This window comes from Mercenaria mercenaria, chromosome 7 (genome assembly GCF_021730395.1).
Source record: "Mercenaria mercenaria strain notata chromosome 7, MADL_Memer_1, whole genome shotgun sequence".
Lineage (NCBI taxonomy): Eukaryota > Metazoa > Mollusca > Bivalvia > Venerida > Veneridae > Mercenaria > Mercenaria mercenaria.
Genome location: NC_069367.1, coordinates 52,584,272 through 52,598,762, shown reverse-complemented (window position 1 = coordinate 52,598,762; position 14,491 = coordinate 52,584,272). Strand labels below are relative to the sequence as shown.

The 14,491-nt window shown below is 33.4% G+C and overlaps 1 protein-coding gene across 1 annotated transcript; it reads left to right on the top strand.

Moving 5' to 3' along the window:
• The first annotated feature begins 487 nt into the window (after window positions 1-487).
• LOC123555828 (glutamate receptor U1-like) lies at window positions 488-12,155 on the top strand. Its single transcript, XM_053547180.1, has 11 exons — window positions 488-523; window positions 2,822-2,929; window positions 3,217-3,411; window positions 4,376-4,476; window positions 4,769-4,865; window positions 5,677-5,899; window positions 6,522-6,680; window positions 9,293-9,513; window positions 10,043-10,178; window positions 11,071-11,203; window positions 11,576-12,155. The coding sequence occupies exons 1-11, from the start codon at window positions 488-490 to the stop codon at window positions 11,901-11,903; spliced, it is 1,737 nt and encodes a 578-aa protein (XP_053403155.1). The 3' UTR covers window positions 11,904-12,155.
• Window positions 12,156-14,491: the final 2,336 nt, after the last annotated feature.

Genomic DNA, 14,491 nt, shown 5'->3' with positions numbered 1-14,491 from the left:
CCAAATAGAATTTTTCTGTGTTTAATGTGAATCTCTAGCCAAATGCACTCAATGCCGTCTACTTCTAAGTCAGTGCGCCTAATTGCGGGAAATGAACTTCTGACGTACACGATTACACCTCCATGGTTATCGCCATTACGATCCTTCCGGAATGGTGGTGCAAAGTTTTCAAATGTGAGAGAAGAAGAATCAATTTGATCACTTAGCCAAGTTTCAGAAAAAGAAAGAACGTCGAAATGTTGTAGTTCAGCCTGGAGAATATCCCTTTTATGAAAGAAGCTTTGAACGTTATAATGGACAAATGACAGTGAGTTTTGGAAATCCTCGAAAATGTAAGAATCCGAAAGAGAGTTGTCAGTGGAAGATGTCGTGGTTGAACTGGGTCCTGGGTTTTGATGAATGTCACCAGCTCTCAGAAGAAGCATTGATAACCAAATAATAAGTTCAAAGGTTGTGAAACATGCTAGACCTTTAAATGACATTTGAGATGAGGCAAAAAGACCAACCCTCACCCTGTATGATTGTAAGTCTGTACCCATCAGGTGATGCCAGGAAAAAATTCGTGTTTGGGTGAGTTGTTCCAGTTGCATATGTGACCATAAGAAGACAGAGGGGGAGTAACAGTAGAAGATGCAGGAAGGATAAGAGTTATAAGGCTGGTAGAGTCCGACATATTGTTTCGAATTGCGACCTCCCCGCGTTGGGATGGCATTTTCATATACGTTTTCTTTGGACATTCGCAGTAAAAATAGTGTGAATATTAAACAGATTTGTATTTGATTGAAAGTGTTTGCAATAAAAGAACTGTTTACTATGTTGACATGTAGCAGCTGGACAACGGAGTCTATGCAATATAGCTAGATGACAATCTCCTTAATTATGTATTCGATATTTGTATTGCAATAGGACTACGAATTTAATGAAAGATAAATAAGTCTATATTGAGAAGTATAGTATTTTGTACTAAATCAGTTTTGAAAAATTACTATCAATCGAATCAATGAAATTAAATCAATGGATTAATATGGTATCTATACAACCATGACAGATCAAGCGATTCATTGGTTGAGTGATTGTGTTATTATTTAGTACATCGCGCGTTTTACTCACTTATTTAATTACACAGGCGTGTTGAATGATTGTGTTATTATTTAGTACATCGCGCGTTTTACTCACTTATTCAATTACACAGGCGTGACATTTATGAATGGAAACGTTTGAAGCGTACGATGTGTACTATATTATGTTTAAATAGACATGGATAGCAAAAACAAATATTGATGTGTGTTTTGTAACAGTCAGTTATTGAAATGTATTCCATGGACTGAATAAGCATATAAAATAAAAGGAATAAGAGGAAAAATGTTTCTAAATGGGAACTAAAGGTCATTTGATATTCAGTACTTTTGCTTCTTTAAAATGAAAGTTCCTGTTATTTAAAGATTATTGTATAGTGTGAATGAAAACTGAAGACTAACGTATAGGGATTATGCAGATGCCTAAAACAGTGTAAATAACTTTGCTTAACATGCTATACAAAAAACATTTTAGACTAAGAATACCGAAACATGTGACATGAGTGAGTGTTGCTGTTAAACCTCTATCTGGTCAAGCATATGGGGGCATTACTATAATTTTACTACTTTTTACATGCTACTCAGAATTATAACAGAAAGGCAATTTTATATGTATTTGATTGTACCGTTGTTCCGATTTAACTGTAGAACTTATGAATTCTCAATAGATTATTATCGTATTTGTAAAAGACATTTTAGAAGTGAAAAAACAGACACTAAACTAGTTTATCCATGGAGAACAACTTGGAATCTTTATGTTGTCAGTTTCATGCACCGAAAGGGCACTTAACTTGGATAAAATTCAAAGCAATACAAGTTCTATTATTTTGATCATTGTAACAGCTCTAATCCCAAGTCACGGAGTAAATGCAAAAATAATATCCAATACTGATATCCTTGATTTTTGTATTTTTATCAGACATTTACCTATTGTTAACGATATATCTTTATTGAAAAAAAAAACAGTGACGGAACAATTTTATTGCAATTTATTGTCTTTTTTACGCGTATGACAAAACTCAAGTTACATGGAAAAATACTTGGACCTAATAAATGGTAGATGGCGCAAAGAACTTTCTCGTTTTAGGTAACATTCAAAATCTTTGAAAATTGAATTTGGGAGATAGTAAAAAGTTCGTTTGTGTAAACAATGAAAACAGAAAAAAAAAGAATATCACATTATCTTATATTGAAATAGGTATTCTGTTTGTTATATACATGTATAGGATAATTGCAGGGCCTTCGTAGTATAGTGTTTTTTATATGCTGTTAATAACTACTAATTGCCAAATACTTGAGAGAAGCTATAATATTTCGTACAGATGCCTATTCTGCAACTGCTGTTTCTTAAGTTTATTTATTCGTACATAATGTTCATCATTACAGATGTTAATTGTACGTTTGTCTCATTCTATTGTTTATATGCAAAGACAAGAATTTTGCTACTTTGCTGTAAAGAAAGTTGAAATTGACAACTTGCGAAATTTCTACAGGATTCACAAAATTTGTCTTTGTAGTCGACTCCTCCGTTGTTTTATCAAAATATACCAAGCTAGTAAAAACTATATTATGAAAATGAAAATACATTCGATATCATATAATGCGTTAATCCGAACGGTCCTGTACATGGTACCATTATTAAAACTGAATAAATGTCATTACCGAATAGTTTTTACTGAATAATTTATTTGTGCAGCATTAATTCCACTTCCTTAGTCTTAATTGTAAAATATTTGTTATTTAAGGATGTCTTTGACATAATCAAGAAAACTGTATTAGACACACAAAAGGAATATCTTTCTATCAATAGTCACGAAGCATTCAAAAGGGATTTTCTTGACATGTATCAGAAGGTAAGTAAATTCTGACTTCCAAAAGGTCACATCATAGTCACCGAAAACTATTTACTTGAATTCTACATTTGTTGTCTGCTTATAGATTTTGATAATTAGTATCTAATAAATATAGATTAACTGATGAATATGAACTCTGGGCATCATAAACCTTGCCTCGTTATTGTTTTCAATTTTTCAAAAGTTAACCAATCGATAAAAGTTTCAACTTGCTATTTTTGTTAGTAGTTCTTATATTAGAATATTTATTTAATATGTCATACATATTGTACGTTATACACTCAAAGAATGTCCAGTCCTGGGATCCTACCAGCAAGTGTAACGCCTATCATATTGACACCCTGTTATGGACAAAGAATGGCAGACAGTTTTCTTCCGTCGGCTATGCTGATATCAACGGCGATATAGTCGTCAATTCAGATATATTTCCAAATGCTAAACACGGATACAACCAGAGAAGGTTTCTAATATCAACTCTCGAAGTAAGCAAATACATTAAGCTATGTAAGCACATAACAAGAACACTATGTACAAACAGGTGTAAACTTCCACAAAGTTTGTTTTAATTGTGTAATATCAAACAAATTCGTCTTTGAAAATGTTCCAAATTTCAGTAAGACGTTACTGGATTTGACCTTTAAATCTCTATAATAGGCGCTGTTCAAAAATATATCTGTAGTAATGAATATGCCTTTTCTATACCTATAGGTAAAATAAGCTTGGATTATAGACGATCAAAACTTATGACACCTAAACCTCCATCTTCCCAAAATGGTCTTCTAAAATCATTTTTCTCCGATTAAATAACTCTTTTTTTTTCAGAAAAGAAAGTTCATTTAATTTTATATACAGTTATAATTAGTGGTGTTTTATTGAACTTATGTACGCTTTAACTCTTACGGACAGACTCATTTAAATTTGTTTCTTTTTTTGCTTTCTATGATTCCAAACGATCTTTCTCAGGTTTATTAACTCTCAAAAATGTCTCCCCGTACTAATGTTATTGGGTCATGAAATATATCAGGGAAACGACAACCGTAAGCTAATTAGCTTTCTGTCCAACTCCCTTATCTCAGTTGTTGTATATTATTCATGTAATGACTTATAAATAAAATATGTTTCAACCAAGTATATTCGTTTTTACTAACTGTAAAAGAATTCGGCTTAACTAAATGCACTGAGTCGTGAGGGTAGTTTTACATTTCATTTTCTCTTACAAATAAATTCAGTTAAACCGAGTAATCTATTATGTAGTTTTGTTGCGTTCGATGTTTCCAATCTTTTTACAATTTATTTTCGTTTACACTGACAAATGACATACTGGTTCAATCAAATTATTTCGATTTTTTTTCAAGAATAAAATGCATAGACTTTATATCCTTTGAAATGCAACATGTCCGTTCGAGGTCAGGTAAAACACTTTATCATAGATATAATATTTTACAGTACGCGCCATTTGTCTTCAAGAAGAAGGTCAATAACAGCTATATTTACGAAGGATTCTGTATAGACCTGTTGGAAGAGTTAGCCCACAAACTCAATTTTACGTAAGTTTTTTAAAGCATATAAAATATTCCTATACGTGGTTTGAACTGTACATAATATGGAATACAAAACGTTAATTAAAATATGTGTTATATTTTTCTACAAAAGTATCTGATAATTAGTGTTATTTAATACGCATGGAAGATGAAGTTCTTAATAAATATCTGAATATAAAACAGTTAGATATAATTGTCTTTGCTGGCAGCAAATTATCATAAAGGTTCTATCAAGGATGCTAGAGAAAGGCGAAATAATTACTAGGGCTTTAAAACAAACAAAAACATTTCTTAACAGTTATACTCTAACGGAGCCAGATGATGGGAACTGGGGAACAATAACGAACGAAGAGGAGCTGACATTTAATGGTCTCGTTGGACAACTACAAAGAGAGGTCTCTGTTAATTGACTTACTTAGAATATTAAAAACTTTCAAGTTATCATCGTTGTAGGACAATATTCCTATTGTTTATGGCGTAAAAACTCATGTCAGTGCATATATTGACATAAATACAGATACACAAAAAAGGAAGCTCTTCTCTCTGTATAAAATGCAATAAAACTTTTGGGCAAAGAGAGTCACCCAAACCTGTAAACTTGGATCAAATATTGAAATTGAGTGCAACATTTAATTTTCCCTAGTTACCTGTATAATTTTATGGACATAAGGACTATCGTCATTTTGAACTTCTGTAAAAAATGTTAAAGACTCCTCTTATTTACTTTAAAGATATAATTAAAAGAAACGGAATAACCTTATAAAAATTCAGTAAATAATCTTTCTGAAAACCTAATATCCCACCTGAACATATTTATGTTAACCATCTCGATGAACGATAATCAATTTTGAAAGATGGAAATGTTTGTGAATTGCTCACAACACATCTTATAGATTGATGTTGGCTTTAGCTATGGACAAACAAACCTCAGTCCATCTCCTCAAAATTTTATTTTCGTTCGCCAGAAACGTTTGTTTTTTCTTCTCAGTTTTAGTTTAGGAAATCCGCCGAGTCTACTATTATTTTGCTTGGTTGCATTCTATGCTTCCAAAGGATCTTCTTACAGATTTTATTATTTATGAACTTGACGATGAATGAACTATTTTCTTGCACATATGCTAAAAGATACTACTGTAATCAAATACTGTAAGAATATGTAAGAACTGTCAGAGGACAGTTAAAACAATTATCATCCTTTTCGTACAGGAAGTGGATATAGTTGCTGCACCAATAGCAAGCCAAGCAGAGAGAAGTCCCGTTATGGACTTTAGTTATTCATATTACTATGAGTATACAACAGTTCTGGTAAAAAAGCCCGACATCAATGCGACAAAATGGAGGACACTGTTAGATCCATTTAAAGTGGAAGTCTTAGTTGCAATAGGTATAATCCGTTTGTATATGTTTGGAAAATGTAGACAGGACTACAGTAAGTTAAATGAAAAGAAATCTATTATTTCACCTGTATGCAGGATACTTTAACCGAGGTGTCAGGCCAAACACTAAATAATAAATTTAATGCAGATGATAGCAATAACTCGGCAGTTACCAGAGCAAATGTGCTGTTCTTGTAATAATGATTATTGATAATGTTTAAACGGACCAAAATTAGGATAACACAATGACCCAGAAAAATCACTTATCATTCGTGGCTTAGGCAGACTTTTGTACACTGCGAACTTAGATTACCACTTGTTCGATACACAGAGTACCCACTTACCCAAATGCGCTATTTAAGTTAGAAGGGATTACTACATGTTCCCGTCTTAGCCATTGTTCTTGTAGTATACGTGGTGCCAGTGATCCAGTGTAACGCAGTTAATTTGCTGTATGTCGGCTTGGACTTAATTTATGTATAGCTCAAATAGATAACAAATGTTTGTTTATCGTCCATTTCTATATTGAAATGATATTTTCACTAAATTATATTATGCCTATCCAAACAACACAAAACTACAACTTGCAAACTACATTTTATCCACTTGTTAACTAAGATGATAGTCAACTAATATATAGTATTATTTATATTTCTATATATTATATACTTGTAGGAATTTCCTTACTGGCAGCTACTGTTTTAGTATTTCTGTTAGAGAAATATAATCCATTCTATGACACCCCTCAACATAAGGAGGACAGAATGATCCAAGGGGGCTTGCATGAATTGCATAGTTCATTCTGGTATGTGTTTGGAGCGTTACTGTGTCAAGGTAGGTTTCCGTCAGGTAGCGGTTTTTCCACTTTTTTCTGTACCAGCAATTATATTTCAAAAATGCAGTAAAGAAACAAATACTAACAAGCATAACCAGTGAAACTATATTTCCAGCCAAATAAGCTGTTGTGTGAATTAGGGGACTATATTTTGAAAGGTATTTTATATCTAGAAATACACAAGTTCTGTTCAAAAGGACCATACAAACATATTGGTTCCTATCATAACAAAATCAAGTTGAAAACCTCTGCCCTGATCTATATTTGTAATAAGTTTCATGAAGATTCATCAACGGATTACTTTGTGTTGTGTGAACTTACAAATTTAAAAACAGTTAGAGAGCAATAGCTCTGCAGCTACTGTAGAAATCATAATGAAAGATATGCATGCACCTACATCGTAAAGTGGTCTATATTTGTGTTAAATTTCATTAAGATCCATCATTTCATGGTAATGTGAAAATTTATGGACTGTAAAATTATTAAAGGGCAATAACACTCAGACTGGTTGGTACACTGAACGCTACGAAACTGTGCACGCATCCTTGCACTATAGCAATGTAAAATTGCGTGAAGATCCATCTATAGGTTACTTAAATACAGTAAAAACCATATTTCAAGGGTCAAGGGGGGGATAAAAACTAAATGTGAGCAAAGGTTATGTGCTAATTATTCATTATGTGAGGTTTGATGATTTAATTAAAATAACTCTTTAAATGCAAGCATTTTCAATTCTTTTTTTACCAAATCAACAGGGGGTGGGGTGGGGGGAGAATCTCTATTCTGACAGGGTCAAGGTCATGTGCTTATATATAATTTTGTGAGACTCGGCGATTCTAGCTGAAATATATGTTGAGTTATAGGCTCTATTTTCAAAGGAATCAAGGGGAACCCTGCTCTCTAATTGGGTTATGGAAGAAAATACTATAGTTATAAAAGGGCATGTGCTAAATTATAATTATATGATGTTTGGTGATTCTAGCTTAAATAATTTATGAATTATAAGTATTTTAAATTTCAGACGGACGGACGGACAATGCAAAAGCAGTATATCTCCGCCTTTTGCGTGGTCGTGGTCGTGGGGGGAGGGGGTAATAGTAGATCAGTGCTTTCGCATTTTTGATGAAAGCTTAATGATGTATTTCACACCTATTATATTTAGCATATTAAAACTTTTTATCAGTTCAAAGGTTAAGTTCAAGAATTACATTTAAAGTGTTATCACGGAAATAACCAGACATCAAGGAGACGGATGCTTGGCACATTCTTAATCTCGAAAATTTTCTTTTAGTATATTTCAGAACATGGTAAAGTTTGAGAGCTGTAATTTCAAACTTATCAAAGAAATGATGATTGAATCGTGATTTGCTCAGGAGTTATTACTTAGCACGTGTGGATTTTAAATAAACTCATTATTTGTTGAAATTGTTTGTTTGAAACTATTAGAACATGTCAATGAATAAGAGTACTGTACTTTGTTTGAAATTATCAGATCTTACCGATGTATCCAATCTGACTAAAGTACATCTCCTATTACGCTACGCATAGGATCTGACAACGAGCTATTGATAGCCTCGATCTGACGACCCTTCCGCTAGCCAATCAAAAGCTAACTTACAACATTCTGCAAGCTTTAAAAAGCGTTGGTTTTTGATATTTACAATTTTTATGTCGAAAGATGTCAAGATAGCCGGTTAGCTCAGTCGGTAGGGCTCTGTAAGCGAGAGGTCCCGGGTTCGAGCCCTGGATTGACTGCAAATTTTTCTTACTCTTTGACATTCGAACAAATTGTCTGATTGGTTCAAATAAAAATAGATTTGCGAAAATAAAAATAGCAATATTGGAAATCCAAAATATACAGAAGACGACTTGGAATGGGTCGTTCTCAGATCTTCGTTTAGAAGATCAAGTACTTTAGTCAGATTGCGATGTATCCAATGTGCACTTGTTCAGAAATTGCTTAAGTATTAAATCTTTACTTTTTGTATGATCAATTGATATGCAACTAGGATGAGAAATTTTGAATATGAGAGGTCAGGAAATAAGGATATGATAAAGCAAACTGTTAAAGTTTTGACAGTGATGAGCTGCAGCAGCTATTTCCGTAATGCCCACACACCGACAAATTTAACAACGCTTAAGATCAATATTAATTGAAGAACTTTCTTGACGCTTTTGGTATGGTGTTAAATCAAAAATGTTTCCTTAAGGCCTGTAGAGTTAAAACCTTTTATAGTATTAGATTGATATCTATGCAAGAATCAATCGCCTCGCCTGTTCAGTTCTCACATAGATCTACAGTTTTCTCTTTACAAGGGATATCTTAATACTTGTAGTGTTATCTCAGGTGCGGAACTATATCAAATGATATTTGATGAGCAATTCGGTATGCCGATAACTATATTCATGTGCTCTAACTTCATTTACGGTCATAACTGCATGCATTTTGAAATTGTAGTTTCATTACGATTATCATATACGTGTTCAATTTCATATAGCGCTCTCTTATGCTGCCTGCAAGCCAAAGTTTGCAAACGTTTTCAATACAATTCTAAGATATAATAAGATTTAAACATAAGGGATGTTGAAAAGCTAAACATATCTCTTATAGGTGGAGTACACTTACCACAGTCAACAGCTGGGCGAACTTTGATTAGTTGTTGGTGGTTAACATGTATCATAATTGTCGGAACATACTGTGGAAACCTCATTGCCTTTCTAACAGTGACCAAGGAAAAGCCACCGTTCAACACACTTGCTGAAATGCTTCAACTAAAGAACACATACAAGTGGGGTACTGTTGGAGGCACTTCTTGGGAAATGGCATTTCCGGTAGCATATTTACTGTGACAGTATTTGGCAACATGATTCAAACTAATGATTTAACAAATGTATTAATTTGGCATCAAGTATCAATAGATCAATAGCTGTTTATTCTTAACAATGTTTTATCATTGTTACACCAGTATTACCTGTGAGGAATCAACAAAATCTAAATTAAAGTACATGTTCTGAAATCAGGTATGAATTATAATAAGCGTTTGAGCTTAGTTAACGCTGAGAGTGTGTTTCGGTATGAACATTGTGGTGCGGATGTATCTCGTCTGTGTCTGATGTGGATGAACATGTACTTTGCCTAGTTATATTTCTATTGTGCAGACACACACGCACACACGATCAGTCACACTTGTACCTCGATATGTTATACCTCAGTGAGTAAAGTATTCCAATGTGTATGTGTGTTTCCTGTCAGACTTCGACATTTTTACTTTGCAACAATATCTAGTATTCTGTCACGAAATAATGTATTTAGATAAAATGTTTTATTTACTGCCAATCTATAATTCACTTTTGTTTATAGAGCTCAAGCAATCCTACATTCAGAGCCACGGGAAAAGCATTCCTAGAGTTCAGCAAAGCTGATCCTACGATTTTGCATCAAAGCCCACCTTACCATATAAATCGAGTAAAAAACGATGAAAAGTATGCATGGATAGGTATGTTCAATAAGGTTTCAGCGGAAGTGCAGACTGATACGTTACAAAATTTTATTAAATAGTTATTTGTCGTATATTTTTGCATACCCAAGTCAAGTTTTCTTTAGCATTAATTAATATTGGCCGGAAATCTAAAGCATAATTAATATTGGCCGTGCAGCTGTATATCTTATGAGTGATTCACACTGTTAATGTCAAACAGTGCGACTCATTACATAACATTTTCCGTTGACTGAATTTGGTTTTCTACCCGCAGTTCTAAACAAATCCTTAGAACATGAACAAAAATGGAAATATTGATTTAATTTGAATAGTGCGAAATAACTTTTGATAATTTATATCTGTAAATAATCTTTTAAAATCACAAGTGTTGATACTTGAGACCATGTAATATTTACAGTGCCTTAAGAAGAAGTTTCTCAATTTCATTAATACTTAAGATTTGACTTGAGTAAATGCGTATAATTATTTTATGCTAACTGAGTGAGATATTATTCTTATCAGTCATTGTATATAACTCGTGTATTGATTTCAGTCCTTTGCGCAATAACGAATGAACTTTACAGCATGTTTCCCCATTTAAGTGGTCTCGAGAATTTCATTAACGTTATGCTGCAAATGTAAAAATGATATGGATTTTTATGTCCTGTGCGTCCTTATAACGTTACACCTCATCTGTTTTGTTTTCGTTTAAACGCATCTGTTTTCATTGCTAAGATCGAAATAAATTACAAATGCGTATTTCATTGTTAACGCATATTTGTTTGTTTTAACTGAACATGGTTTATATCTCACGACGCGCTCGTAAAAAACATATATATTGTCTTACTTCACAGTGAGATATATTCCATATTCTCTCCAAACAATTTATTTCTTTTGTGTGCATGAACAGGTGATAAGACAAGCATAGAGATAGCAATGGCAAAGGAATGCAGTCTTGTGTCAATCAAGGAAGAATTTATGCCACTGATATATGTGTTTGGCTTCACCAACAACTCGCCTCACACTGCAGTCTTTTCTGAACAGTAAGGCATTTGATTTATTTGAAAAGACAAAAGTTTATCAAAATCAGACTTGGGCCTTATTTTGCCGTACTCAAATTTCAGTGAGCACTGTACAAGTGGCGACGTTCTTTGGTCCTTATTTTAGATCTAATTTTGCTAACAGCAAAAATAATTTCAGTGTAAATTGTATATTTAAACTAATATTACAGTATACTGGTTCCTCGTTTGTTAAAATTTATAGCTCCGACATTCCTTATAGAAACCAATGCACGTTATTTTGAAGTAACTATTCTAAGCTTATTCTTTTTTAACAATCAAGTTTCGATATTATACAATGTACACAAATTGATTTTAAAAAATAGATGTTCTACTTCTATATTTCTACACTTCTAGAATGATAAAAATACACGAAGGAGGATTGTACCAAATATGGAAGCGGAAGTGGTGGCCTAAATCCAATTTCTGCGCGGGAAATTCAATACCAGAAGCTAAACCAATATCACTTATGGATGTTCAGAGTGCATTTTACGTGTGTTTAATTGGTATTTTCCTTGGGTCGATTGCTTTTCTTGTTGAATATTGTTGGTATAAGTACAGTTCGTACAGGCAAAAAAGAAGAAATTATTCAAGTAGTGCCGTGTTGGACAAGCAAGGCGACAGACCGACAGATTCAAGGAAAACAACGACTTCAGATCATAAAAATCGACAGACACATTTATGATACAATGTAATATGTGCAACAAGAATGGCCAAGATGCAAATGGTGACTGATTTTTTTAATTGATTACTTCCTATGTAAGCATTGCTCTTTATTCCATCTTTGTGTTGCCGTTTTCAGATATTAATTTGCCACGAGTCGTCTTAAATGTTTATACAGCTTTCTTATCAAATACTTTTATTCAAGCAAAAACAAAAAACTGAAACTTCTTTATTCTGAAATCCATTTTGGTGGATGTTAACGAAAAGAGAGAATCTTTTCCTTATAAATCGACTTGTTTTTATGCAAATTTGATGCAAGACATCCAAATTCTACTAGTTATTATCTTAATTGGTTGCGATCTTTACATCCAAAGAACCTTCTAGCTGATATTCCTGTTTGTATTTAGATTGTCGTCAGTGTCAGTAATGCTTATTTAGTATTACATTACTACGAAAGACCGGTAGTGACTTCACACTTCACACTTCAAACTTCACACTTCAAACTTCACACATCATACTTCACACTTCAAACTCATACTTCACACTTCAAACTTCAGACTTCACACTTCATACTTAAGACTTCACTGCACGCTTCGCACTTCGTAGACACGTGACTTGATGTCATGTGCTTATTGTGTATTGGCATAGATGTGTGCAGTTCGATTACTAGGTCAAACGTGTTTACACGTTTTCAAACCAAAATTTCTCTACATAAAAAAAATGACTTTTCTACTTTTTGATTATGTTTTGTTTTAGCTTGAGCTCACGTTTTCCTTATACAAGACACACTAAAATATGGAACCCTGAATTTAGCTTACAAAACGCAATATTTAATGTTTACAAACATAATGTTTACAAAAACGAACTGTATGCCATTTCTTATTTGAGTTTTAAGTATTATTGATTGTGTACATTTTGAATGTTCTAGGAAAATAAACGACTTTTCGAGTTTAGATTATATCACTTGTTGATATTCGAAAAAGGGGAATTAACTGCCTGTCGTCCGTCCGTTCAAAATCTTCTTGAGAAAAACTGTTGGGATAATTTTTTTTAAACAATCTCACGTGAATGATACATGGGTGACGCACATACAAATTGCTAAAACAATTTCATTCAATGCAGAAATGTGGTTGCCATAGTAAACGAAAGGAAAAATATGTTTAAAAATCTTCATGTGTGAAACAGAAAGGCATAGCAATTAGATATATGGTGTTTGGCATTACCTAGCGGTCTTCTAGTATTAAAGGTATTCAAATTATGCCACTGGATTCAAAATTATCCCATGTAGGGACAGTACTTTTAAACGGACTTATAAAGGAAAATCGTTTTAATATCTTCATTCAAATTACGCCCCTGGTTTCAGAAGTAACTCAGCCATAATCATTATACTTCATTATGTCCAATCTCGGTAATCCCAGGTTGTTTTAAAAATAGAAAAAAAACGCCCGAAAAAGACTTCACACTTCAAACTTCAGACTTCACACTTCAAACTTCACACTTCAAATTTCATACTTCACACTTCATACTTCACACTTCAGACTTCATACTTCAAACTTCAGACTTCACATTTCCTACTTCACACTTCAAACTTCACATTTCACACTTCAGACTTTCCTATTATTTGTATGTGTATTAAGAATTATATATACGAAGTGTGAAGTGTGAAGTTTGAACTGTGAAGTACGAAGTTCGAAGTCACCACCGGTCTTTCGTACATTACACATATTTTCTGTTTGCTTTCCTGCTACTTATATCCATTCTATTGACATTAAGATTTCTTCTGTTGATAAATGAATATTTGATCTACAGCATGTCAGTAGCGTGATTCTGGGATTGCATTACAGAAATTAATTAAATTCTGATATCGAATCATTTAATATTTATTTTCCTTTAAGGCATATTAATAGATGCAAATCACTGGCACCAATATAAATGACTTTCAGTCACAAACAGGGGAGATAAAACGCATGTTGGCAAAGCCAACCTTATGACTTTAACCCATACTGCAGGCAGTAACAACAGTCAACTAAATTTTGCCATAGTGCTTTTTTTTCAAATTACATACTACGTTAAACGTTGCCAACAGACGGGTTAACTGGTCGTCATTCATGACAAAGCATTTACACACAAGAGCAATATTGAACAATTATTTACAAGACCAGTAGGTAAGCAATTGATATTCGCCATACTTATGTCTTTGTGGTTTTTCTCTTTCCTCTGATAAAAGAATAATGCTGGCTGGGCGTTGCTTCAATTCTAGAAGTGCCTTCGGTAGCGGAGAGCATCTGTGTTCGCAGGTTATACCAAGGGCAAACTACTCCGCGGCTTTCCTTTCGTGGATAGTTCAGATGGAATAGTGCGTTTCTGTCAAGAGTTTTTTGATATATATTTAAAGCAGTTTTTGATATATTTTCGAACGTCCGTGGAAATCGAATGGAGTTTTAATAATTAGCAAAGCATGTTATGTTATAGACTGGCATCAGTCATTAGAGTCATTAAATGTAGAGCACCTGGCCATAAAATCAATCCTCTCTGATACCACTTTCTGAAAAAAAATGCCTCTGTCTCTAACGTTGAGCCTAGAGAGAAAATGTTTTCTGATAAAATATC

Coding starts and splice junctions, on each gene's coding strand:
- LOC123555828 (XM_053547180.1), top strand. CDS start 488: ATGAGGCAAAAAGACCAACCCTCACCCTGTATGATT. Junction 524..2,821: donor AACCCTCACCCTGTATGATT/GTAAGTCTGTAC, acceptor TTGTTATTTAAG/GATGTCTTTGACATAATCAA. Junction 9,514..10,042: donor CTTGGGAAATGGCATTTCCG/GTAGCATATTTA, acceptor TTTTGTTTATAG/AGCTCAAGCAATCCTACATT.